This window comes from Mirounga leonina, unplaced genomic scaffold (genome assembly GCF_011800145.1).
Source record: "Mirounga leonina isolate KUSES-001 unplaced genomic scaffold, KU_Mleo_1.0 Mir_173, whole genome shotgun sequence".
NCBI classification, from domain to species: domain Eukaryota; kingdom Metazoa; phylum Chordata; class Mammalia; order Carnivora; family Phocidae; genus Mirounga; species Mirounga leonina.
The window spans coordinates 50579197-50605134 of NW_023270447.1; the positions used below are offsets into that span (position 1 = coordinate 50579197).

Consider the following 25938-nt stretch of genomic DNA (forward strand, 5'->3'; position numbering starts at 1 on the left):
TGCTCACTACTTCTGGAAGAGTTGTTTGGGGGCAGTGGTGACTTGCAATGCCCTTTCTCATCCCAGCAACGTCCTTCTAGAAGGTGAAAGCCTCAGGGAACAAGGAAGGGGGGCTTACAGCTGGGGGGGGGGCGGGTAAGCCAGACTGAAGAAAGGAGAACTAACAGAAGGCACAGGCAACCCTAAGGGCCCGGTGCCCCCGCCCACCCTGGCACACTCGGGCCCCGGGTGCTGGGGCAGATGCACCGCCAGGTATCCATTAGCGCTCCAGGAGCTGCAGTGTGGAGTGAAGAGGATGTCACAGGAGGTCACTGCAGCCAGCTCTCTGCCCTGCCTCACATGGGACTGTCACAAGAACTCCTTTCCCTTCACAACAAGCCCTAGGGAAGGACTGTCACCTCCCCTTTAAAGAGGAGGAAATGGAAGCCCAGAGGCTGTGGAGCACCACAAGCCCTGTGAGCGATGGAGCCAGGATTCAACCCCAGTTCTGACTCCAACCCGGGGCAACGGGACCAGTCCCAAGGCCTGGGAAGGTTGTAATCGGAAAGAACCAGGCGGCCCTGAGCAGGGAGCTCCCATAGCCCCGGGGCCAGGTGCTGGCACTGACCTTCGGGAAAGTCGCCAGGGCCACCCTGCGGCGTGGGGCTCAGCCTGCCGGTTCCCGCCACCTGGCGCGCCGCCTCCCGCCCGTGAGCACCCGCAGCCCTTCCCGAGGGCTTGGGCCAAGGACCCCCTGCGGGCTTCCAGAACAACTCCGCCTCTTCCCCTTTCGTTTTGGTCTTTCGCTCGGCTGAAAAAGGTGCCATACTAGAATATGCGTTCTGTGGCTCGAAGCAATTGCCCCCCGCCCCTGTGAGCCGCCGTCTCTGCCCCTCCGCCCGGACCGCGACAGAGCCGTCTCTCTCCAAGCCCCCATCCCCACCCCGCTGCCCACTCCGGGGCCCGGAGGTCCCGAGCCGGGTCAGAACGCACAGCGACAGCAGGGCGACGGCCTCCGTGTGCGGCGCGGCTTGGGGCGCTGTCCGCGCAGCCGCTCCTTCACCCGCCGAGCCACGGTGGGCGGCGCGGCTGAGCCCCGACCGGCGACCCCGGCAGCGCTCTGCTCGCGCGACCTCGCGCCTCCGCCTCCCAGCCTGGCGCACCTCCGGGCCGCACGGTGCACGGCGCGCCCGCGAACGGCCGCCGTCCCGGTTCCGCCCGCGGGCCCCCGGGCATCCGCGCCCGGCCCGTCACCCGGCGAGCGGAGGGCGCTCGGAGACCTTCGCTCCAGCCCCTCCGGTGTGCGGGGAAACTGAGGCCGGAGAGGGCACGGCAACTGCACGGTCCCCGCTGCGGGTCGGCCCCCGCCTCCCCCTCGGGCACCGCACCTTGGCGCAGCGGCGCGAGCCGGCGGTGGCCACGTGCGGAGCCGGGTGGGCGGCTGTTCCGCTCGTGCCCCTGCGCGGGAGCGCCCTCGGGACCCCGGGGCACCAGCAGCCGCCGTCACGGCCGCGCGCAGCTGCCCGCGCCCATCGCGGGGACAGGAGACGTTTGCGCCCTGGCGGGGACACCCGGGCTGGCGCGCGGTCCAGGCCGCCCGCGCCTGTGCCTTGCGGCGGGGAGCACCGTCCGTGCGCGGGACTCGGGGCCCCGGTGGGGGCTGCGCCATGCGGGCCCGGCTGTCCCGCTCTCTGCTCCGCTCCCGGCTCGGACCCGGAGCAGAGCCGGGCGGCGCCCGTCCGCAGCGGCGCGCAACTCCACGGCCGCGCGGAAACTGTCTGGGGCTGGGTGCGCGACGCCCGGGCCCCGGGAGATCGAGCCCCCGGAGCCCCGTGGGACGATCCTACTCGATTAAACATTAACGGGCCCCCCAGCCCCACGACTGGAGGATCAGGTTTCAGCCTCGCTTCCCCAGACAGCGTCAGATTGCGCTCAGAGGAAGGAAACAACCCCAAATCCTAACTGGGCTGGAAGGTGGGCCCGCGCCCTGGAGGAGCCTTCTCCCCGCACCTCCTCTCCGCCCTGAGCCCTGAGCCCTGAGCGGTGCCAGACACCGAGTTCAGTTGAATCCACCTCGTCTGTGTTTCTGGGGTGTGCCTTGTCACTGGCCAGCCACCCGGCTCGCCTCCTCCCCGAATGCCGTTAAACCACCCCACCTTGGCCCTCCTTGTCATTGCCTATGACCGCGGACTCCTCACTGCTTTCCCCCCTCCATTCTTTCCGTGGGGCCCTAGCCTGGCATCCTGGAAACTCCGCTCCTACCCCACTCGGGCCTCTGTGCCTTAGGCACCCTGCATGCACATCCACACTTAGAAGGATGTGTGGTACAAAGACTCTGTGTATTTTAATCTGCAGGTATGTCATACATGTACTTTCAACAATCCCCCTGCAGGCCCAAGCTCAGTGTTCCAAACGATTCCACTTGCACATTCCTCTTACACACCATGTCCCAGAACGCAACTGCACGGGCATCTGGCAAACACCACAGGAGGCAGGGGGACCTGCGGGGCAAGAGCAGTCCCAGCCTCAGGTTGTACGCGCAGCAGCCCTCTAGGGGCTCGTGGGGGAAGAAACAAAGGAGACTTCATGATCCCACTGTGCAGCTAAGCAATGGGTTCCCAGTGAAATGACTTGCTCTGAGCCTGGGTCCCTGAGTCAGTGCCCTTTCCTCCTTGTTGGCAAACACCTCACTCTGGAGGGTGAATTGAACAAACACTCTGCAGCCAGGGAGGGTGATACTGACCTCTGGGAGGTCAGGGCCTTGTCCACTTTGTTCCGTCCTGGGATATCCCACCATCCGTGGCACAAAGTAGGAGCTCCTCTCTCTGCAGGCTGCCTGCCCCCCTAAAGGGAATTGTATTTGAATTGTGCTTTTGGCCGCTTCCTGGTCACGTCCCCCTCCTGTAGGGAGAATAGCCCTTGGGAGGTGGGGTCGAGCTTGTCCTGATGCTCTTTGGAGCACCAGGCTTCTCACCTACCAGGGGTTCTTAAGGTGAACCCAGAGGATGGTCAAGCGTGGGTGCACACGGGGACATGATGTCCCCAGGCCGACAAAGGGGGGTACTGTCAAGGGTTCGGGGAGGGTGTTTGGATGGAAGTGGGGGGAGCAAGAAAGCCCCGCAGGCACCTTGGGGGGGTCACTCCTCATCCGACACCCTGCACTGCATGCTGGGAGGGACCGTCCCAGCTAGGACTCCTGCCATTCCGCAGGGCTTTGGTCCCTTGGTAACTAGCCCCCTACACACACACACACACGCACACACACAAGTTGCCCAAAGCAGGTGTATCATCTCATCTTGCCCTGGCCGGCTGCTAACTAGCCTGCTCCTCACTGAGTTGTGGGAATCCGGATCAGACAGAAGCCCCCCAGTCCCGGTCCTCCCCTCTGCCCTGAGTGCTCTCTGAGCCAACACCCATCCTTTCCTCCTCCTTCTTTCCTCTTTCAGGGGCAAGGAGACCATCCCTTTAGCATTCTCACATCTGCCATTCTAAAAATGCCTTCCCCCACTTTTGGGGTCCCCTGACTTCCGCCCGCAGCCTGAGCTCACTGTTTATGCTCTCTGTCCCCCCAACCTCAGAAGCTTGGAGTCTGCAGCTGCTAGTGGCCTGAGTGTCAAGTAAGGCCATTCAGCAGCATCAACATTGTGAACCTGAATACTTTTGGGGGGGAGGGAGCATCCTTTTTGTGTTTATGTTCAACTTAAAAATTTTTTTGCAAGAAAATGTTATTTTATTTTATTTTATTTTTAAAGATTTTATTTATTTATTTGCGAGAGAGAGAATGAGAGACAGAGAGCATGAGAGGGAGGAGGGTCAGAGGGAGAAGCAGACTCCCTGCCGAGCAGGGAGCCCAATGTGGGACTCGATCCCAGGACTCCAGGATCATGACCTGAGCCGAAGGCAGTCGCTTAACGAACTGAGCCACCCAGGCGCCCCCAGAAAATGTTATTTTAACTGTGAATAGCTTAAAAGGATATACAATGAAAAGTTCATCTCCCTCCCATTCCTGACCCCCCACCTTCCCAGGGTTAATCACTGTTACCCATTGTAGTGGGTCACATAGTGTCCCCTCAAAGATATGTCCCAGGTATGTGTGACTGTGACTTAATTTGGAAATAAGGTCTCTGCAAGGTAATTAAGCTAAGGATCTCATGGTGAGATCATCCTGGGTGTAGGATGGGCCCTAAATCCAAAGACTGGTGTCGCGAGAGAAAGGAGAGGGACATTTGAGACACAGAGGAGCATAGGGAAGGAGGCCGTGTGCAGAGGGAGGCAGAGATGGGAGGGAGGCTGCCATCAACCCAGCAAGGTTGGGAGCCACCAGAAGCAAGGGGGGGTGGTTCTCTCCTAGAGGCTGCAAAGGGAGCGGGCCCGGCGCACAACTGAGTTTGGACTTCTGGCCTCTAGAACTGTGAGACAACACGTGTCTGTCGTTCTGAGCCCCCGTATTTGTGGCAGTTTGTTACAGCGGGCTTAGAAAACTAATACCCACATTTATTATCTCTTCAGGGATATTCCATTTTTATAAAAAAAAATTGTAATGGACTTTTAAACATTTACTTCCTGATTTATTTTTAACTTTTTTTTCAATATTGGTGGGGTGGGAGGGGCATCTTAATCTTTTTAGATCCCAGGAGCTCTAACGTCTTACTCCAGCCCTGCACTTGGGGTTAAGACTCACAGGTGCATCTACACCTGCTTCATTGTTTTTCCGGTTGTAACTTCTACGCCAGTCTCTTCCGATGAATGCGCAGGCTGTTTTCTGTCTTTTGCTATTACAAACAAAGCTGCAGGGCCTCTCCTCATCCATGCCTCTTGGCACACGTGTGAGGGTATCTGTTTTATAAATTCCTAGCAGTGGCATCTCTACGTGAGAGGCGTGTGAATATTTCCTATTGATACAGTCTCACCAAGAATGCCCGGGGAATCGGGGAGAACAGGCTAGGTTTTGCCTCAGGTGGGCACAACCCTCAAACCGCAGGAGCTTCACATGACAAAGGCTTCTTTCTCTCTCACAGCACCTGTCCACCTCGGGCTTCGCCGCACACGTCACTCCCGCACCCCAGAACCAGACCGAGGACCAACCAGCATGGAGAACGATGCTGGACCCTGAGGCGGAAGGAAAGGGCAAGTGGCGAGTCATGCAGGGCTCCCACCCAGAAGTGACCCCCACACGCCCCTGCCACTCACATCTCATCCTCCAAAGCAAGTCGGGGGTTCACACCTCAGTTCTGGGATGGGACGTGGCAGCACACCAGTGCCCAGAAAGAGGAAATCGGGGATATTTGTGAATTCCGCTTGCAGTTGCCACTCACAACTACACGCACACCAACACAGTTGTCCAACCGTTTGATCTGTCATATGCTTAAAAACTGTCCACATGTGTTTGTCTTTGAACTGTATCTTCATGTCTTTCGTTCGTCTTTTCCATTTGGCTGTTGGTCTTTGGTTTAATGATTCCTAACCACTGTTCATATAGTATGAAGATTGGCCTGTTGTCTGCCATACATGTTGCAGATCTATTTCTCTCACTTGTGGATTGACTTTAGACTTTATGGTGTTTTATTCCATAGAATAAGCTGTTGCCACTGTTCGAACCGTTCACCGGAAGATCAAGATGCCATGTCAGCAGCAGGACGAGTGATCTGAGTTCAGGGAGGCACTGGGGCTGGGAGTCCTCAGCATACTGATGATGTTCAAAGCCACCGACTGGCAGAGGTCACCAAGACAGTGTGTCCAGGAGGAGGAAGTGGCCCACTGGGTCAAAAGCAGCCGATAGGTCATGCAAGTGAAGACAGAAAATTGATTCAGCAGATCCGATTATGGTGTCCGGTGATTAGATCCAGCAACGCAGAGATCTGGCAACACAGAATGGCCTGACGAAGAGGGTGCTAGAGGGAATGCAGGCAAAGGAACTAAGACGGCCAGCAAGTACAGGGACTCTCCTATAAGGGGAGCAGGAAAATGGCCTATGGCCAAAGGGAGTAGGAGGCCAAGAAAGGGTTTTTTCCTAGATGGAAGCTACTAGAGCATGCTACGATACATATGAGGGACAAGCTAGCAAAGCAGGAACGGGAGCATTTCTGCGGGAGGTGAGACGGGGTGTTTTCTGGTGCATAAGTGGAGAGTTTATCCTTAAGGCTGGGCCCAGATACTATCCTCATAACAAGTGAGACAGTTGTTGGGGGCGGGGGCGGCAAGGCTGCAGGTTTCTGGGTCAATGCAGAAGCAGGCGGTTCCTCTGGCCTCTGGATTCTCACTGAAGTAGGAAGCGAGGCATCAGCTGGAAGGAAGGATGGGGGAGGAGGTTTGAGAGGAAAGAAGGTATGATGTCATCTTGGGGCAAGGCAGCATCTCCCAGGGGCTAGGGGCATGGGCTCTGGGGCAGGTCACTCAACCTCCTCCATGCTTCTGTTTCCACAATTGTAAAAAATATATATAAAATAGGGCACCTGGGTGGCTCAGTCGGTTAAGCGACTGCCTTCGGCTCAGGTCATGATCCTGGAGTCCCGGGATCGAGTCCCGCATTGGGCTCCCTGCTCAGCGGGGAGTCTGCTTCTCGCTCTGACCCTCCCCCCTCTCATGTGCTCTCTCTCTCTCTCTCAAATAAATAAATAAAATCTTTAAAAAATATATATATATATATATATAAAATAAAATAAGTGGAGACGACAGAAGGGCTAGAATGCGTGGGTTTGTGGGACAACCTCAAAGACACCCCCTCCCCCGGAGGTCTGTGGTTGGTAATTAAGTGAAGCCACAAAGCTTGCATGTGTCCTTGCTGCGTCTGGCCGCCTGGGTGCGGGAGCGGAGCTGGCGGAGAGCTGGGTGTACGCGGGGCTGGGTTTTCGCCCACTGAGTACAATACATAGCGGGGGGAGGGCGTGCAGCGGGTGGGCAAGGGGCAGATGAGAGGCCGGCCTGGGCAGTTTCAGCGAGGGAGACAGGTGAGGAGGTGAGACAGAACCAGAGGTGACAAGTTGGCGGCATCAGCGGGTGGTGGGTGTGGGAGGTGTCGAGGAAAGTGGGAGTTGGGAGTGAGCTAGAAAAAGGGGAAGTGGTGACCAGGAAGTGGGGTGTCCAAGGGGCGCCTGGGTGGCTCAGTCGGTTAAGCGTCTGCCTTCGGCTCAGGTCATGATCCCAGGTCATGAGCCTGCTTCTCCCTCTGCCACTCCCCCTGCCACTCCCCCTGCGCTCTCTCTCTGTGTCAAATAAAATAAATAAAATCTTTTTTAAAAAGTGGGGTGTCCAACATTGAGGTTCTGGAGGAGACACAACTGCAGGTAGAGACAAAGTTCTCTGTGCAACGGACGGAGTGGTGGCAAGGTCTTGCAGGGGACGAGCTGGGAGTCCAGAGCACCCAGAGGGTTATCTGCGTGCGTGTTGGAATCCTCCCAGCAGGAGAAGGTGACCGTGAGTTAAGCCTTCAGTACGCAGGGCTGTCACCTGATGACAGGACATTTATGGAGAACAGAAGGACAGCGCTGTGGAAGAGGCTGTGAGGAGCAAGGAGGATCCCACCCTACTTCAGGCTGTGGGAGAGGAAACCGAGGAAGCAGTGGCCTTGGAGGCAAAGGGGACTTTAGGTAGAGCAAGAAGGGCAAAGAATGTCCCAACAGGCATTTTAGGGCAAGGAGGATTTTGAGGGCAGGCACAGGGACGGGTTTCAGGAAGGGAGGAAGGAAGGGACTAGGGAGGGAAGGAATGGGCCCCGGGAACCAGCAGCCTCGGGAGCCGTGGCTGTGCCGAGCTGGGCCAGCAGGGGGCGCGCAGGGCACGGCGTGAGAAGCCGGGGCCTGACCGCCCAGGCCAGGCGGAGCCGGCACGTCGCTGGTGGCCTGCTTCAGCTCCTGAGACAAATCAGGTGCTGCCCCTGTCTTTGGCGAGCCCACAGGGAGGCAGGTAAGAGCACAGCACTTACTGATGAAAAGCAGGAGGAGACAGTCCCACAAGGAAGGGACAGGCTAGATGCTGTGGGGCTCAGCCAATCGGCACTAGATCCAGGCAGGCTTCCTGGAGGAGCTGACTCCGGATTTGGGGTCCAGCTATAATGAGGTGTCAGGGAGCAGTGCATGGTCCAGCTGGGGACAGTGGGACAGGAGGCTGGCTTTCAATGTCTCTTGAGGACCCCTTCCTGGGAGTGGGGGGGGGGGGGGTTGTCCTGGGAGGTTCTGACCAAAGAGATTCCTGACCAAAGAGATTCCTGACCAGAGCGCCAGCCTCAGTGGGGCTTTCACCTGTTCCCGAAGCCCCTGCTCAGGAGCTACACCAGACCCATCAAACTCCACGAGCCTCCACGCACTCCTCCCTCGCCGGGTGTCCCTTAGTGGCCAGGTCATGGAGAACACAGAGGCCGGGGACACGGACCTCATCCACCGGCTCTCCGCACACCAGCTCTCTCCCTGCAGGCTTAAAGGGAGGAGACGTCCAGTGGGTCGAGGGTCCCCAGGCTTTCCCCCAGCCTCCTCCAGGAACCGTTCTCTGACATTCTCTGCCTCCACCTCTTGCACACGGAGGCTTGCTGTCCCCATTTCCTCCAGCCTCCGAGCACACTCAGATCTCTTCCACGGGAAAAAATAAATAAACACAAACAGAACAGAACAAAAGGCCCCACTCTCACCACACATGTCCCAGGTACTGCGCTAGACGTGGGGTCAGACCCGTGCACCAGAGAGACAAACTCCTGCCCTGCTGTACCCCTCACTCTTGCAGAATGTAATAAACAAAGAGGTCAAGTGTGCGGTTTGCGAGGTGGTGATAAGAGCTCGGGAGAAAAGTGGGAACGGAATTGGAACTGTGTCTGCAGGGAAGGGGGGAGAGAGCTGCACTTACAGATGGGGGGGTCCAAGAGGGTGCAGCCCCTGCCACTGCTCCCAGGGCCCTCCACACCTCTGTCCCACCCCTACACCCGGCTCTGTCCTCAGTCCCCCAGTCCTGCTGTGTCTCCTCCAGAGTGACCCAGGCACCACCTGTGTCAGAACTGTGGGCTGGGGTCAGGGAACCAGCCTGCGGGAAGTGCAGATTCCTCTGACTGACCCGGAATCTCCAAGGGCCGGGCCCAGGAATCTGCATTTCATAAGCGCCCCAGAAGATTCTGAGGCCGCCCCAAGTGTGGGAACCGCAGGTTTGCTCCCTGAAAATGTAGCAGTGTTTGGAGTGGTCCAGGCTGCTCAACGCCACCCCATAGCCACCAGGCCAGCCCATGCCTCTGCTCATGCTGTTCCCTCCTGGAGTGCCCTTCCTGGCCTCTAAGTGGAGGCATGTGAAGGGCTAGAGTGCCTGGGTTTCTTCACTGATAACTCTTACACATCTTTCAAGACCCACCTCAGAGTCGCCCCCTCCAGGCAGTACTCCTACAACAGGCCTGGGAGGCAGATGGGACAAGAACACAGTTCTAATCCCAGCTCTGCCACTAAACCCGTGGTGTGACCCTGAGCGAGTCACTGCCCCTCTCCAAGCCTCAGTGTGCTCATTAGTAAAATGGTGACGGTAATTCCAATCTGTCCAAGGAGATGTGAGGCCAAATGTGATGACAGTTCTACAAATGCTTTATGTTCTCATAGCACAGGGAAGGGCTTCCTCACAGTGGACTCGCATGGAGGGCGGGGGGTGAATGGTTGGCGGGCAGCCCCAGGCCTCCGTACAAATACCCACTGTATCATCAGTTTGCACCCAAAAGACCCCAAGTGCCTGCACCCAATCTGCATCAAGTGCCCTGAGGTCTAGGGTACAAGGAAAGAATCCCCGGCAGCCCCAGGGCCACAGGCAGGTGGGGGTGGGGACCCGGAGGAATGTGCTATTGGCAGCTCCCAGCCACTGGCCCTCACCCCCAGGCCGCAATATTTCCATCACCCCTGGCTGGGGCGTTAATGATGCAGGGAAGGCAGCCAGCTGAGACTGGGCAGCCGGAAGCCCTGAAGTCCACGCTGCAGGAATCCCACCCTCACCAGGCTGTGCATCCCAGGGCTGAGGAAGCAGGCAGGGGAAGATCCCACAGGGAATACGAGATGGGGTGGTCTTCAGGCAAGGAAGGTCAAAGGTGGGGAGAGGTGGGGCAGGATGGACCCGTCCTGTTACTTTGATTGGGAAAACGGAGGCTCAGGCAGCTGGTCTGAGCATCATCCCTGTGAAGGTGAAGGAAGAGGAGGAGAAGGAGACAGGCAGGGAGACAGAGAGGACAACGGGAGTCACTGGGGACATGAGACTGTTCCAGACTGTTCCACCCCATTCTAAAGGAGAAAGGTGGAGAGGGTCAAAGCTAACATCCAGAGTCCTCGAAGGAGCCCACATGGGCACAAGCCATCCTGATGTTCCAGCCTCTGCAGCCACCACCCCAGAGAGAAAAACCCCTGCTGTCCTTAAGTGACCCCTGCCCCCCGGCACCCTGTGCATCTCTGTGCCCTGCTGTCCTGCAGGGCGGCTTCCTTTGCTCCATCTCTGACGGCACTACCCGCCCCCTGGGGCTGAAGATGGCATGAGGGGACATGAGGGGACATGCGTGCAAGGACGAGAACAGCCCCGCCGGACACACAGAAGAACACTGGCTCTCGTCAGGACACCCCGTGTCCCCATGCAGCACAGCGGTGACACGGGGGACGGTTGCCAAGTGGAGAAGCAACACCAGTCCCTGCGTGTATGTTTCCTTTTCATTCTTTGCTGGCATGTTCTTCGTCTTTCTTCGACTTCTCCCCAGGGTCACTTTCACAGAGATCATCCGGGTTTGTTTCGGGAAGACAGCAATGCCACTTGGTGTCCATCTGTGTTTATGGCCAATACAGGTGCTGCCTGTCAGCCCCCCTGCAGGCCCCACAGCTGCCCCCTCTTCCTGGGGCCGCGGGCCTAGACCCCAGCGCCGCCCTTCCCACCGCTCACCCTGTAATCTGCCTGGCCCTGGCTGAGAACCTGCTGGGCAGGCCCACCCAGGGAAAAGGCCTGGGGCCCTAATCTCAGGGCGAGGTGCGACGTGTCCTATGGGAGCCAGGGGACATGCGTAGGCCAGGAACACGGGGACATGGGGTCTGGCCTCAAAGCCCAGAGGGAGAGGTGGGGCCTTTGGGGGTGCTGGAAGGGCTGGCTGGGAGTAGGGGAGGACAGGAGGCTAAGTCCAGCCCCTCACAGCCATACTGGGGACCTTGCTCACTTTTCTTCTCCTTATAGAACCTCAGGTTTTCATGTTTCCCTAGGACCATGATGTCTGCCCTGCCTCCCTCATAAGGTTGGAAGAACACACTGTTGGGACCTTTATAGGTCAAGTTCAGGGCCCTCACTCCGTGCTGGAATCTGTTTTCCAGCATGCCCACAGGTAGTCATTGGCGTCCCTCAAATTCTCTGATCAGATGGGAGTGAGTGACCTACTTCCTGGAAGCCCAACATTTTATTTTTTTAAATAGAACTAGCATCATTGTTTACTTTCTGAATGTAAAAATGTTACTTCTTGATCATTATTTACATGTTCAGAATAAAAATTTCATAAAGAAGAATCCCATCACCCAGAGATAATTTTAATTTTTTTTTATTCATGGCTACACATAGATATATATGGGATTGTATTCTATATCTGTTGGGAGTGAGTGCAACTGTAAATACAGTGGCTTGAACAAATCGGGTTAAATGAGCTCACATAGCTGGAAGACGAGTGATGGCTGACTTTGGTTCACCAGTTCGTATGTCCAAGATCTCTGAGTCTCTTGGTATTTGCCTCAAGGTGATAAGAGAGCTGCAGCAGCACCAGCCACTGCATCTGTACTAAGACCAGCAAAGCTGGTTACTCTGCATTTTTATCAGGAAAGCAAAAACTTGTTCAGAAGGGACCCCAACTAATTTCCTTTCAGGTCTCTTTAGCCAGACTTGCAGTAGAAAATAGGATTGTCATGACTGGCTTTGGATCAATCATAATTCATCGCCTGGCAATGGGCATGAGATTCTTCCAAACAAAATCAAGGAGGGAGAGGAATTGACAGTGTTTGCTGCATTCTATTTTATAATTTCTCTTTTTATTAATTTTATATCATGAACACCTTTCCACATCAATAAACATAGACTCGGGGGCATGGGAGGAAAGGGAAGATTTTAAAAAAGAAGAAAAGAAAGGAGAGTGGTGGTCTCCGGGGGCTTGGGGATTTTGTGTTTGATGGGTGCAGAGTTTCACCTGGGGATGATGAAGGTGGAGATGGGCGGTGGGGGTGGCCTCACAACAGGGTGAATGAGCTTTATGGCACTGACCCGACACTCGAAAGGTGGTAAGCTAGCAAGTTTGATGTTGTGTGTATTTTACCGCAATAAAAAAAGACAGACTCTGTCATTGATTTACCGGCTATTTATTGAGGGCTTGTTGTGTTGCAAGAACTGAGGCACTGGGGACGCAGGAAGAAACGTAACAGACATGGTCCTTGCCTTCAGGGAGCTTAGGGTCTAATGAGGAACGCAGAAAGTCCCCAAAAAGATTCGCAAGTAAGCATGAAAGGAGAGGATCGCATATACTCCCAGGCAGAGAGTGTGGCACTGTGAGGGCAGGTGAAAGGAGATTTAATTCCATCAGAAGGGTCACCATGTCCATACCCGAGACTTCCCGTGCGTCGCTGTTGCTAATTATTTTCGCAGTGTCCTATTGCTGGATGTTGAGATTCTTTCCACATTAGAACCGTCATAAACAAGGCCACAGTAAACCCCCTTCTGCAAGCCATCTTGGCCCACTTGATTCATTCCTTAGCATATGTTCCTGCACGTGGACTTGCAGAGTCAGGGGCAGCCCCATGCACAGCCATGTGCCCCCCCACCAAAGCTGTGTCCTTTCCATTCCCACCAGCGGCGTAAGAAATAGCCCTGTCCCTCCACGTTCTGTCAACAGCACCTGTTGTCATCATCTTTATGAAATGTGGCCAATGTTATGAGCAAAATATGGGTTCTGGTTGTTTTAATTTGCATTCCTTGGATCATTCCTGAGATTGGCCATGTTTTTTCATTTGTTTCTTTTATGGGGTCACAGATCTTTCCTGCGGGTGAACTCTTTTTCTTTTCCTGTGTGATTTTCAGCTCGCTCTGTTAAGAATTGTAAGCTCTGTCTGTCAGATGGGACTGCCCACTCTTTGGGCAGCTCCAAGTGTTGTAAGTCCTCCTTCTATGGACACTACAGTGTGTCCCGTCCGTCCCACCGGCCGGAGCTTTCCCATGTGCTCCAGGACAGGATCCACAGCCCACCTGGTCAGGTCCCACCTATACTCACCCCTGCCCTCCACAGTCTTCCACGTCTATCCTAAGTTCCACTCACACCTTCCCCTGGGTCAACCCTGGAACATGGTCGGGGGGCTTGGGGGCCCCAGCCCTTGCTCAAGCTGGTCTCCCTCCCCTTTCTTCCCTAGTAAACACTTCAGGACATAGCTCGGTTCGAGTCACCTCTCTGAGAAGCTCTTGCTGACTCCCTAGAAGGGCCAGACCCCCACTGTGCTTCCCTCTGCCCAGCAGTGACCACACCAACTTGTCACTGTTCATTTTGCAATAATTCCACCGGAGTGGGGCCCCCCAGACAGGCATGGGTCGGACGCATCTCTCTATCCCCAGTGCCTGGAACGCAGTGTGACATCAACAGGTGCTTGGTGAGCATCTGCAGCCAGAATAAACGAAGGAACAAAGGAAGAATGAAGTCTCCCCCTACCCTTCTCTGCCCCTAGGCTGGATGATCAGGCATCCCAAGCCTGCTGTCGCCCCCCTACCCACCACCCCAGGTCTGCGCTTGTTAGGTTCGATGTGGAGAATGGGCAGGTGGTTTGGGAATGTTCACCCTGTGAAAAGTCACCTGGGGGACCTCTTATCTGACCCAAGTGCTTTCTGCGTCTCTCTGGCCCTCCCTTGCCCTCCCCCTAAGTGATCTCTGAACTGGGCACTGCCTGGCCAGAGTTCTGGTATCTTGCACGGAAGACCCAGCCTCTACCATGGCAGGGTGTTCTGCATGGCGGGGCTTGCGGTCAGCATTGAGGAATCTGGGACACTGGCTCCACCAAGCTTCAGTCCTGACTGGACGTTCACCCAGTACTACCAACACAGGTGGAAAAAAAACACCTTTCACAGGCCAGGTTGGAAACTGAATTCCTGCCACAGGCCACAGGCCAGCCTTCTTGCCATCAGTGTATTCCCTTCCTTTCTCTTTTGCATCTCTTAACCAGAATGTGCTCTAAACATTTCTTTCTTCATGTCACTCCTCTGCTCAAGAACCATCCATGGATCCCACTTGCCCATCAGAATTCAAGGAACTCCATGACCAAGCTCCAGCCTCCCTCTCTGACTTCACCCATCATCCCTTCAGCAGGCTAGTCTCCCCTATGTTCTAGAAACCTCTTCCTCCTTTTCTCCTGTGGGGCTTTGCCTATACCAATGCCCTCTGCCTGAGATACCCTTGTCCCTTCATTCTCTTCTTTAAGTCCTGGCTTGCAACCCCCACCTTCTCTGGGTCACCTTCCAACTATTCCAGTTCTTAATAACCCATTTAAAAACAAAAGACTAAGTCCTTGTGTACTCTAGACTCATCTGGCTTGTTTATTCAAAATTCAGACCATCCCAGATCTCTCTGGAGGTGGTTCAAGGACACTGGACTTTTAAAACTTCCCAGGGAAGTCTGATGCTGCAAGCCCAGGCTGGTCCATTGACCTACACTGGGGAAGTGCTGGTGATCCAGTGCTTGGCTAGCAACCCCAAGTCCACACAGGCTGCTGATGCCCACGGCTCATACACATTCCCGTCATCTCTGCAAGCAGTGACGATAATGATAACCACCATTTACTGAAGGCTCACCAGGCACTAGACACATGCTGAGCATTCGGCATGCACCATCTCACCTAATCTTCACAATGTGCTGTTAGGTAGATATTATTAACCTCATTTTACTGATAAGGAAACTGAGGACCAGAAAGGGTAAGTCTCTTGGCCAAAGTCACAGAACTTGGCAGAGGGTGACCTAGTCTCAAACTCAGGCTGATTACGCCCAAGCCAGCGCTCCTCATCCCTGGGCCAGCAAGCCTTCAGAGTGGGCCCCTGGTTCAGTTCAGTTTGGGTAAATTCCATTCTGTTGCAACAACTCTCCTGCCCCTTGCTTTTGCTAAGTCATGGGGTTAGAAATATAGCTAGGAAGAGGCCCCTGTCCTCGAAGGACCTCCCAGTCCAGGTGGGGAAACTGGCACACACTTAGCTAGTCACATAAGGAGTGCTGAGACCAGAGCGGGGTGCCCCATTTGGGAAGGATGCCAAGGAGAAGCTGGGGTGGAGATGGGTACTGTCCTGGAAGGGGACAGAGGGCCAGTTCAGGCCTCGGGAGTAGGTGGAATTTGAGCCAGTTCTTGAGAGATGATAGAGAAGGGGCGGAGGGCATCAGGCAGAGGCAAGAGCCTACGCACGCACAGACAGCACGTGTGAAGGGTCAGGTTTCCAGTGGCTGTTGCCCTGGGGAGTGGTGAACAACTCGGCCGTTAAGGGCAGGTGGGGCAGGTCACAAAGAGCCAGGCGGAAGATTCTGCCCTTATGCCTTGGGCAATAGGGAGTCACGGACGGTGTGGGAGCAGGGCCATGTCTGCCCTCAGCTCTAGCGCAGGGAAAGGCACAGGTAGGTAGGTGCTCAATGGAACCTTGCTGCCTCATGTATTGCTATGTGTCTTTCTCTCATCCTCAGTAGGTTGGAATGACCTGGAGCTACTGGATAATTCCTGCCAGGAATGGAAGGCTTTCATAGCTATACTTCCTCTCTCCATTTAGCCCTTCTCTGGGAGGACGGGCACATTCCTCAACTTCTCTGAGCCCGTTTCCTCATCTGTTAAATGGAGACAACACACCAACCTTGCAGGTTTTGAGACTGAAATGAGATCAGGCGAGCAGAGCTTAGCAGGTATGCTACATGCGTGGCAAAGAGCATAGGATCACGAAGAGCATAGGCTCAGGGTCTTCCGTGTGAATCCTAGCTCTGCCCCAGGGGATGCCAGTCTCTCAGGGCTGGAGGGAGAATTCAGTTCAGAGAGCTAACATACATACAGCACCTGACACTTGCGGATGCTCAGTAGCGTTGTTTGCTGCCTGGTCTGGCCGACACAAGCCATCCTGTTCCTCCTCCTCGCTCCTGGAACACCTCCACTCTCGCTCAACGCGCTGCTCCTTCCTCCCACTCCTGCTCCTGCAGGAGGTACCTTGCAGTAGGAGCCTTAGCTCCCTGCCGCTCGCCGTCAGCTTACTTGCCCCTCACCACCTGGCACACCATACATGTCTGTGTCCTTTGCAAAGAGCTTTCACATGCATCATCTTACTGGGAATCCGCTCACCTACTGCCACTTTGAAAGCAGGACAGAGTTGATCTGCTTTGTGCAGAGAGGAAAGGACGGACATGTTGACGCTGTTTGAGCACCTGCTAAGTGCCAGGAGCGTAATATTCATTAATGCTCCTCCCAAACATCCTCCCCATTGCACAAATGTGGACACTGAGGCTCGGAGAGGGGCAGTGACTTGTCCAAAGTCACACAGCAAGGAACTGACAGAGGCTGAGTGCAAGCCCAGGTCTTTCTGACTCCAGAGTCCAGGATTTGGAACAAACACGTACAGCATGGGGTTAACAGATCTGTCCCCAGGGCTGCCGTGAGGACAAGTTGGGGTAATAGGCATGAGGGCAACTGAAACGCTTAAGGACTGGGAATAGAAGTGAAATCATGTCCGCCTCCCCCTAATTACATGGCGAACAGGGACAGAAGCCCGGGGAGGCTGCAATGTGCCCAAGGTCAGGGCAAGCCCAAGCTCACTGCCCCCGGGGACCACTGTCTTTCTTAGTTAAGGGCAGGGACTATGCCTCCAGGGCCTTTTCCTCCCCAGAGAGTGGAAACTTCCAAAGTCCCCCTGACCTGACCGGAGGGTGAAAAAAGCAGGAATTTCTGCCATGGTACATGGATCTGGAGCCTGGGGCTGAGGGCTGACATCCCAGGCTTGCCGTGGCCTCAGGCCCGTTCAGCGCCATCCCCAGCCCTGGACCTGCAGGAAGACCTGGCCCTCCTCCCAGCTCATCAGCCAATGAGAGGGGCCATCCCAGAGACCCCTTGCTCTTAGAGGAGACTGAGAGTTGTCAAGGCCAAGGGAACAGAGCACGGTGGTGGGATTTCAGGTGTAACAAACCGGCGAGGCAGATCGTGGAGTTTGGGGAGGTCAGAGCGGAAAGGAATGAGAGCCCCTCTGCCCCCTTGTTCTTCAAACTTTTAAAAAGCGGCAGACCCTTCCTTTCAAACGAACCCCGCGGCATGATCTCCTCCCCACCCCCACGTCCCCCACAGTCACTAGCAAGCCCCGGGGGGTCCCTCCCCAAGCAGCAAGCCCTGAGGAAGAACAGCAGCTCGGCAGCCAGGGGCCAGCCCAGCCCTCGCAGCTCGGCCTCGGTGTCCTGTTGACCACGAATAATTCCACGCAACATCAGCATCAGGCAAGGCCACGCTGTGACCACATTGGCAAATCACGACCCCCCAGGAGCCACAGCTGAGTGCAGGCAAACATGAACACCGTGCGAGCCCGCGCGATGCCCACGCCGCCTTCTCCTGGCTGGGCTGTGCTTGCTGCCCCTTTGCCAACGACAGCTTCAGCTTGGGCCCAGCCTTCCCTCCTTCTGGATCACATTGACTAATCACTTCAGCTTGGGCCCGGCTTCCCGACAGTATCCGGCATGGAGCAGAGCCCTGCTTCCCCAGACCCTCCCTCACATCCCCTAACTCTCAGGAAGCCCTTTCTCACGCCCTCTGAGACACAGTTCCCATGGGGTCCATCCCCCTCGCTGCCATGAGTAATAAACCCAACTATTAACTAGGGGTGAGCTCCCGGTGGCCCTCTCCTGCAGGGCATTGGCAGACGGGTTCTGTCAAATACCCCCACTGCCTAACTCTGCCGAAGTCGAAGGCAGGGGGTCATCACCTCCTTTTTGCCCCAGAGGCAACCAGACTTGCCCAAGTTCACAGTGTAGGGTGAATATATCATTTATCATCCAAGTGGGATGACTTTGATAGTGAAAGGGTGCACTAATGGTCAGTGAGCAAGGACAGAGGGCATAAACCAGGACTGTCCAGGGCAGACCAGGCATACGGGCTCCCCATCATGCTGCAGGATGTGGGGGGAGCCAGGACTGGCAAAGCCTGAATCTTGCCATCTCTCTCTGCTGCCCCGAGCGCTCCCACCGCTGCCCCGTGCCACTCCCTAGGACAGGGTGAGTCTCTCTGCTGGCGGGCTGGCAGCCCGGGGCTCTGGGTTCTCTGGTGAGGTCTGGGGAATGCGCTGCAGTTGTGATTCAGGGGTGCAGGGCCACCCCTGAGCTTCTGTACCACACAGCTGTCCCGCGGGGTCATGCCCCGTGCTTGGCATTCGCTTTCCAGAGAGTGCCCACAGTGCCTGCCAGGCACGATGCCCTATTTAGCCTGCCCAGGGGGGGGAACGGGTGGTTTCACATAAAAGAATTTGCAGGTGAAAGTGACCCCTTTAAACACTGAAAACTTTATTTTAGCTGTTTGCCCAGATGGCCCTTCTGATGCAGGTCACCTGCTCCCCTGCCTTAGTAAGCAGGGTGCAGGAACACGGGGCACCTTGCCGTGTCTGCTGTCTCATGGCCATTAGCGGGACCACGTTACAGCAGAGGGCATGCACCCAGGGGCACCCCTCACTATAGAGGCTTTCCTACTGGGAGGAAGTAATGACCCAGAATAAAAGAGGAGTGTGTTTCCAGGGGTGTGCACTTCATTTTTTTTTAATTATTCTTTTAAGATTTTACTTGTTTATTTTATTGGTGGGGGGGGAGGGCAGAGAGAGTCTTGAGCAGACTCTGTGCTGAGTGTGGAGCCTGATGCGGGGCTTGGTCTCACGACCCTGAGGCCAGGGCCTGAGCCGGAACCAAGCACTGGAGGCTTAACCAACGGTGCCACCCAGGCAGCCCAGGGGCGTGCACTTCTGACTGAGCACAGGGGGCAGCCCTGCCCTCGGCTGAGATCCCCACCCCACACCCAGAGGCCTGGCCTCGATGAAGGCTTCCTCCTCCCAGTGGGCCCGGGTGCAAGTGCTGTGTGCGCGGACCTGGTGGGAGGTCTGCTGCCGTCCCTTTCTCCGAAGCCCCTGCCGTCTATGCTGGGCTGTGCCAGCACTTTGCGCAGATCAGCCTGATGCAAGCATGACACCGTGGAGCTGCAGCGCAGTGCTATCTTCAGGGCCTGCTCAGGCAGCCTGAGCCATCTGTCCCTGCATTCGATGGGCCAGGTGGTTGTGTGGTTGTCACTCGGCCGTCTCTGGACTCTACTGTCCATTTCTAACTGCTCTGCTCCCTAACTTACAAGGCACCAAGCTCAGTAGATGGTAAGCTCTTGGAGGGCAAGAACCTTATCAGTTCATGTCTCTCTCCCCCTAAAAGTCCCGGCTTAGTATGCAGCACAGAGTAGATGCTCAGTAAACACCACCCGAATCAAACTGAATCAAGCCAGGAGGCTTCATTTCAGCCCCCATCCTCAGCCAATGCAGATGTGTTCTGCAGGGAAGGGGGCCTCTCTGCGGGCTTTCTGCCTGCCTTTGTGACTCCGATGCATGCCCTTCGGAGGTTTGACTGCCTGAGGGTAAAGGGCCTGCGAGTCTAAGAGTTAGGGGTGGGGGCGTCATCTGCAAAAGGCTCTGGTCAGTTTTGTCAGCCTTCGGTGACCACTGATCTGAGCAAGGAGGTACCGAGGTGAGCAGAGCAGAGGTCTAGCCTTGAGCAGGTGGTCACGCGCCAGCAATCAATGTACAAGGCCCGAAGGTGGCATAGAGGAGCCAGAAGGAACTCGTGGTGACATCAGGCAAAGCTTTCAGAGGAGGGGCATCTGTGCCGGGGTTTGAAGGATGAGCGTGAATTTGCCAGACAGACAAGCAAAGGGCATGCTGCTGGAGGGGACAGCCTGGGACGGGCTTAGGGGAGCGGGAGAGCAGAGGTTGTGGCACGGGGCTGACCAGGGAGAAAGTCGGGAGGGCCACAGAGGTGAGGCATGGAAGGTTTTGGATCTGGGGTGATGGGAGCCACAGGAGGGATGTGGGCAGGATGGACGTGATTAGCTCTGAGTGAAGACGGATCCCACCATCCACCTGGGTGTGGGGCAGGGGAGAGGACATCGGGGGGGGGGGGGTGGCGACAAGACTCCATAGGAACGGGAACCCTGAGAGACCTTCACAGAGGATCAGGGCCTTGGGGATAGCACCAAGGAGGGTCTTGTTTAGAAGCCTGCTTTGTGGGAAGGCGGAAAAGGCTCTCGAGGGCCCCAGCAGCTGCAATTCTTCTCAGTGAATCATATTTTACCTTCAACGCTTCCCCAAAGAAAGTGAACAGTGGAAGAGCCCGGACAGCAAGCACCCCATACCCATGCACCACTTTGAGCACTTCAAGTGCTCTCAGGCCCGCTGTCTCGCATGAACCTCCACATAACCCCATTTCGCAGACAGGAACACTGAGGCCCTGTGAGGTCACATGGGGGTTAGCAGTGGTGCGGGGCTAGAATCCAGGGAGCAGATGCATCTCAGGCCTGGGCATCGGGCACAAAGCCCAGTTCCTCGTCCGGGAGGGGGTCCCCAGGGCTGTCCGGCAGCCCATAGTACAAGTCTTCCTCTTCCCGCTCTGACTGCTCTGAACCTGGGTCTGAAGCCTTCTCTTCCTCCTCTTTTGTCCCCCGGGATGGCTGCCAGCAGCTGGACAGGGCAGTGTCCCGCCGCTGGCCCCCTGAAGACGCATCCTCTGCCATGGGGGCGTCGATCAGGGCAAAGTCATGGAAGCGGTCCAGCCAGCACTTGCAGGCCCAGAGCTCCCGAGGCGGGCAGTGAGGCTCCTCCCCCTCTGGTGGAGAGGGGTTGGGGCTGCTGCCCTCATCAGAGGCCACGTCCAGGTCATCTTGGAAGGAAGCCAAGGGTGCAGGTCCCTGGGGACAGGCCTGGAGGCTGCAGGAACAAAGGCCCAGAGAGCCAGAGTTGCTCTGAGTCAGACTGCCCAGGTCCAAATTTCAGCCACCAGCTGCAAAGCCCAGGGGAGGTGAGTTCACCTGTCTGGGCCTCAGTTTCCTCCCCTACAAAGTGGGGGAACATAATCATACTCACTCCTATGGTTGTCTCTGAGGATTACAGCACATAGCGTGTGCCAAGCCCTTTGCACAATGCCTGGCACACAGTAGGTGCTTAAGCAATGGGCATTATGTTATGATCCAAACCAGGTTCTTCCCCTGCCTCTCTGGCCACTCAGGGGTCTCCTGTGGGCCCTCAGCCCCCACCACACAAGGTGTCACCTTCTGCTCCCTCGTCCACCTCCTCCATCGGACTGGGAGCTCCTGCAGGGTGGGGGCCATTGAGGTCTGGCAGGGAGTAGGTGCCCAGCTATGTTGGTGGGATGAGTGAATAAATGGATGAAAGAGAAACCTAGTTCGTAACCAGCCAGGGACAGGGTGGGCGCGAGTGACCTGCCCGACGTCACAGAGCACATCAGCGACAGAGTCCAGATTTGAACTCACTGTCCCAGTTCTCAAAACAGCCCTCTGAGGCAGGAGTGATTGTTCGCACATGGGGAAACTGAGGCTCAGGAGGATAAGAAACTTGCCAAGGCTACACAGCAGAGGAGCTGGGATTCGAACCCAGGCCTGGCCGACTAAGCCAGACTCATGCGTCTGCTCTACCTGCTGCCTGTCAGGGCATCCCCACCCCCGTGCCCTCACTACTCCCAAATGTCCCCAGCTGGCCCTGAGTGGCCCACAGCCCCGCCTGCTTCATGCAGGAACTGGACAGCACGCCCACCCCTGCACTCTGAGCACTCACCCAGGCCTGCTCGGAGTCAGGTTGCTTTCTCCCTCGTCCTCATCTGAGGCCCTGTGGATGACCACTGCAGCCTCCATCCAGCCCTGAGCATCATGGGGGCCACCTTCTCCTCCATCACTGGCTCCCAGCTGCAGCTGTCCCAGCTGGGGGGCCAGCAGCGGGCGAGGGTCCTCACGGTAGCCCATGACCTTCATCTGGATGTGGCTGAAGTCGGGCAGGCTCTGGTCATAGGCGGCTTCCTCCCACAGCCTGACATATGGGGGCTGCGGGCTGGGCAGGGCACGGCAGAGAGCAGAGAAAAACAGGCAGGTGAGACCACCCAGCAGACATCGCAGGAGGAGACATTGGTGTTGTCCCCCCACCCCCTGCCCTCCACCCTCCTGCTCTGGACATCTGGTCTCCCCTGACCTCAAGACTTTGGGGGATGTAACTGTACCCAGTTCGTGGATGGGGAAGCTGAGGCCCAACAAAGAGTGGCAGAGCTTAGACTCTTAGACCAGTCACTGCTCCTCTCACTCCACGTCTCCAAAGTTAACCCCAGGAGTCCACTTGTGAAATGCAGGCCAGTTCGCATTGCCTGAGAGTGTGCTGTGTTACAGACGGTGAGCTAAAAGCCCACGCCTACCATCGCATTCATTCTGCACCATGAAGCAGAGTGGTCGTGCCCGGGGTTCGGATGAGGACACAGCAGCAACATCCCAGTTATTGAGTGCTCCTTGCCTGCTAGGCTGCGTCAGGCGCCACATCGGATCCACACCATAACTGGGAGACTTCGGCTGGCTTGCCCTGAGTGCCTCAAACACCAGGTGGCAGTGCTGGGCTCCAGCCGTCCCCTTCTCTATGCCCTCTATAGCCTCTCTGGGAAGTGAGGTGCAGGGACTAGACCCCTTGCCCAAGATCACACAGAAGGAGCCCGGAGCTCAGCTCCGTGCAGTCCTATGCCCACCCAGGGGCTAGCCACCTCATTCCCCCGGGGACATGTGGTCACTCTGTGTGCCAGGAACAGAAAATATCATCACTGCCTCCTTCCCCAAGCAAAGTAGAGAATTCCAGAGCCCTGGCCACAGACCCTGGACCTGCAGCCTGGCCTTCTGAGCAGTCACAGCCTCCAGGGGTGGCGAGGGCAGCCGGTCCCACTCCCATCCAGGGCTGGAGTGCTCGCTCCTGTGTCCTGATGAGCCAGGCCTGGTACCTCCAGGGAGGCAGGTCTGGTCTGGTCCGTCACTGACTCCCTGTGAGGTTTGAGGCCCGTGATTACACTTCTTTTTTTGTTGGTTTGCTTGTTTGTTTTAGAGAGGGAGAAAGAGAGAGATGGGGAGGGGCAGAGGGAGAGGGAGAGAGAGAGAGAGAGAATCCCAAGCAGGCTCCAAGCCCAGCATGGAGCTGGATGTGGGGCTAGATCTCATGACCCTGAGATTGTGACCTGAGCCAAAATCAAGAGTCAGACACTTAACTGACTGAGCCACCCAGGTGCCCTGAGATTATATTTCTTGAGCCTCAGTTTCCTCCTTGGTGTAAAGGGCCCGACACCCCCATTTCACAGGGCTCCTATGAGGACTGAAGGAAGTAATGAGGCAAACTGCCTGCTTGGATCTCAGGCTGATAGGAAGCACGTCTTACTAACGGTGACACTGTTCTTAGTGCTTTGCTTATATTAACTCCCTCAGCCCTGCCGAAGCCCTAGGAGAAAGGTGTGATCAGTGCCCCTATTTTATAGGTGGGGCAAAGAGAGGTGAGTTGCATTCCCCGAATCCCACAGCCTGTAAGTGGAGAGCCGCAGGGCTGTGCTTGGCCATCGACATGCCCCCCTGTTTGCCAAAGGAGCCGTCACAGCTGTTTGGGATCTGGGGCCACACCTGGTTTTGCTTTCGGTCGGCCACGAACTCGCTCTAAGACAGGACAAAGTCCCTGAGCCTCAGTTCCCTCATCTTTAAAATGGGGATAATAATGCCTACCTCGTAGAATTGAGAGTTCAAAACAATCCTGATTTCCAATAGCATGCTCTCAGTAAGTGAGGAGGCAAGGCAGAGAGCTGGAGCCAGCGGAGGAGACCCCCCCCGCCCACCCATCCCACCCGACTCCATCACCCTCCGCTGGAAGAGGAGACTGGCCTGAGGGGCTCTCCCTGCTCCACCCCCGCCCTGGAGAGCCTGGCCCTACCTCTTCATCTCAGCAGCAAGCCCATTCTCCAGCAGGCCCAGTGCCTTTGGGGCCAGGATGCCTTGGAAGTCAGAGTCAGCAGGTATGAAGGTGATCTACAGGGCAAAGGAAAGAAGGCTTCTTTGTGTGGCTCCCACCCATCCTGACCCGGAGGGCCTCCCTGTGTGACAGCAGAGGGGTCTGCTCAGGGCCCAGCACCAGTGGGTGGATGCACCTCTGGGCTCTTGCTCCCGCCTGGCTCTTCATTCACCCAAAAGACATTTATTGAGCACCAGCTGTGTGCCAGGCAGTCTCCCAGGCACCAGAGGGCAGCAATGAGCAAACAAAACAAACATCCCTGCCCCTGAGGAGGTGGTATTCTGTCATTTCCCAGGGTCCTGGTCCAGTGCCCAGAATGTGCCTGGCACAGAGTAGGGGCTTCATCCATATCTGGTGAGTGAGTGTCATGTATTTCTTGGCACAGAGGCTGTGGTGGGGGACAGGGAGGTGAACGGCTGAAATTGCACCCACCAGTCCCTGTACTGGAACTTTCAGGGATCAGGGGGTCTCTGCAAGTGCAGCACATGGGGCGGAGACCGGTGGCAGAGGGGAGGCAGGTCATAAAGGAGGCCGTGGGATGAGACAGAAGGAGCCCTGCCCTTGGGGTCCGGGAGACTAGGGAAGATTCCTTCCTTGGGCAGGTCATCTCTCCTCTCGGAGCCTCTATGTGCCTCTCTGTAAAAAGGGCTAGCCTCAAAGAGATATTTGCGGCATTGTTCATAACAGCCAAAAAGTGGAAACAACCCAAGTGTCCAACAACAGCTGAATAGATAAACAAAATGTGGTATATACATGCAATGGACCATTATTTGGCCTTAGAAAGGAGGGCAGCTCTGACACATGCCACGACATGAATGAGCCTTGAAGAAATAAGCTAATAACAAAAAGACAAATTCTGTAGGAGTCCACTTACATGAGGTACCCACAATAGTCAAATTCATACAGAGAGTAGAACGGTGGTTGCCACAGACTGGAGGGAGGGGGTGGGGAGTTATTCTTTAATGGGTATACAGTTTCAGCTTGGCAAGATGGAAAGACTTCTGGAGATCGGTTGTGCAACAGGGTGCATTTAATTAACACTCCTGAACTGTAGGGGCACCGCGCTGGCTCAGCTGGTGGAGCATGTGACTCCTGATCTGGGAGTTGTGGGTTTGAGCCTCACATTAGGTGTAGAGGTTACTAAAAAATAAAATATATATATATATATATATTTTTTTTTTTTAAAAAACACTACTGAACTGTACATTTAAAAATGGTAAGACAGTAAATTTTATGTTTTGGGTATTTTACCACAATTTTTTTAAATGATGCCGGCGATACCTGTCTCCTGGGGTCGTTGTGAGGATCCCACGAGATACTGTATAAGGAAGCCCCCAGCACAATGCTGGGCACATAGTAGCTACTCAGTAAACCATAGTTCGATGTTACTGAAGATGAAGTTATCTGGCCTGAGTCTTGCTCTCCTCAACTGAAAATTTGTTCAACAAATACTTGACAAGACCCCACTGTGTTATACCAGAGTCAAAAATAGCAGCCCCTTTTATCTCTTCCTACAGAGCATGATGAGTAAAAGACACTTGTCTGCACCAGAAAAGCTCCATCCTGCTGGGAGGAAGGGAATGATGGATGGAGGGGCTCTTAGAACTCCTATGAAGAGTAAGCTTCTCTGAAATGTCTAGAAATAAGGCAGGGATCTTGGTATCTTCCACACCCACCACGGATACCCTGCACTTGCCAGCTGGCTCCATACTTCTTAGAAGCTGCTCCTTCCGCTGCCTCATTACCTCATGGCCCAGTCATCACCTTCTCCCCTTTCTCCTCCTCCTCACCATCATCACCATTATCACTATGCCCACGACCACCACCACCACCACCATCACTGTTATCACCATGACTACAACCATCACCACCACCACCGCCACCATCATCTCCATCAACATTATCATCATATCATCATCA

The 25938-nt window shown here is 55.7% G+C and overlaps 1 protein-coding gene across 1 annotated transcript in view; it reads right to left on the bottom strand.

Moving 5' to 3' along the window:
• Positions 1-20501: 20501 nt before the first annotated feature.
• BSND (barttin CLCNK type accessory subunit beta) overlaps positions 20502-25938 on the bottom strand; it is a 9243-nt gene continuing 3806 nt past the window's right edge. Inside the window, exons 2-4 of the mRNA XM_035017724.1 lie at positions 23941-24035; positions 21781-22050; positions 20502-20916 (exon numbers count right to left, since the gene is read on the bottom strand). Of these exons, the coding sequence (XP_034873615.1) occupies positions 20502-20916; positions 21781-22050; positions 23941-24035 (780 nt within the window). The remainder of the gene's footprint in view (positions 20917-21780; positions 22051-23940; positions 24036-25938) is intronic.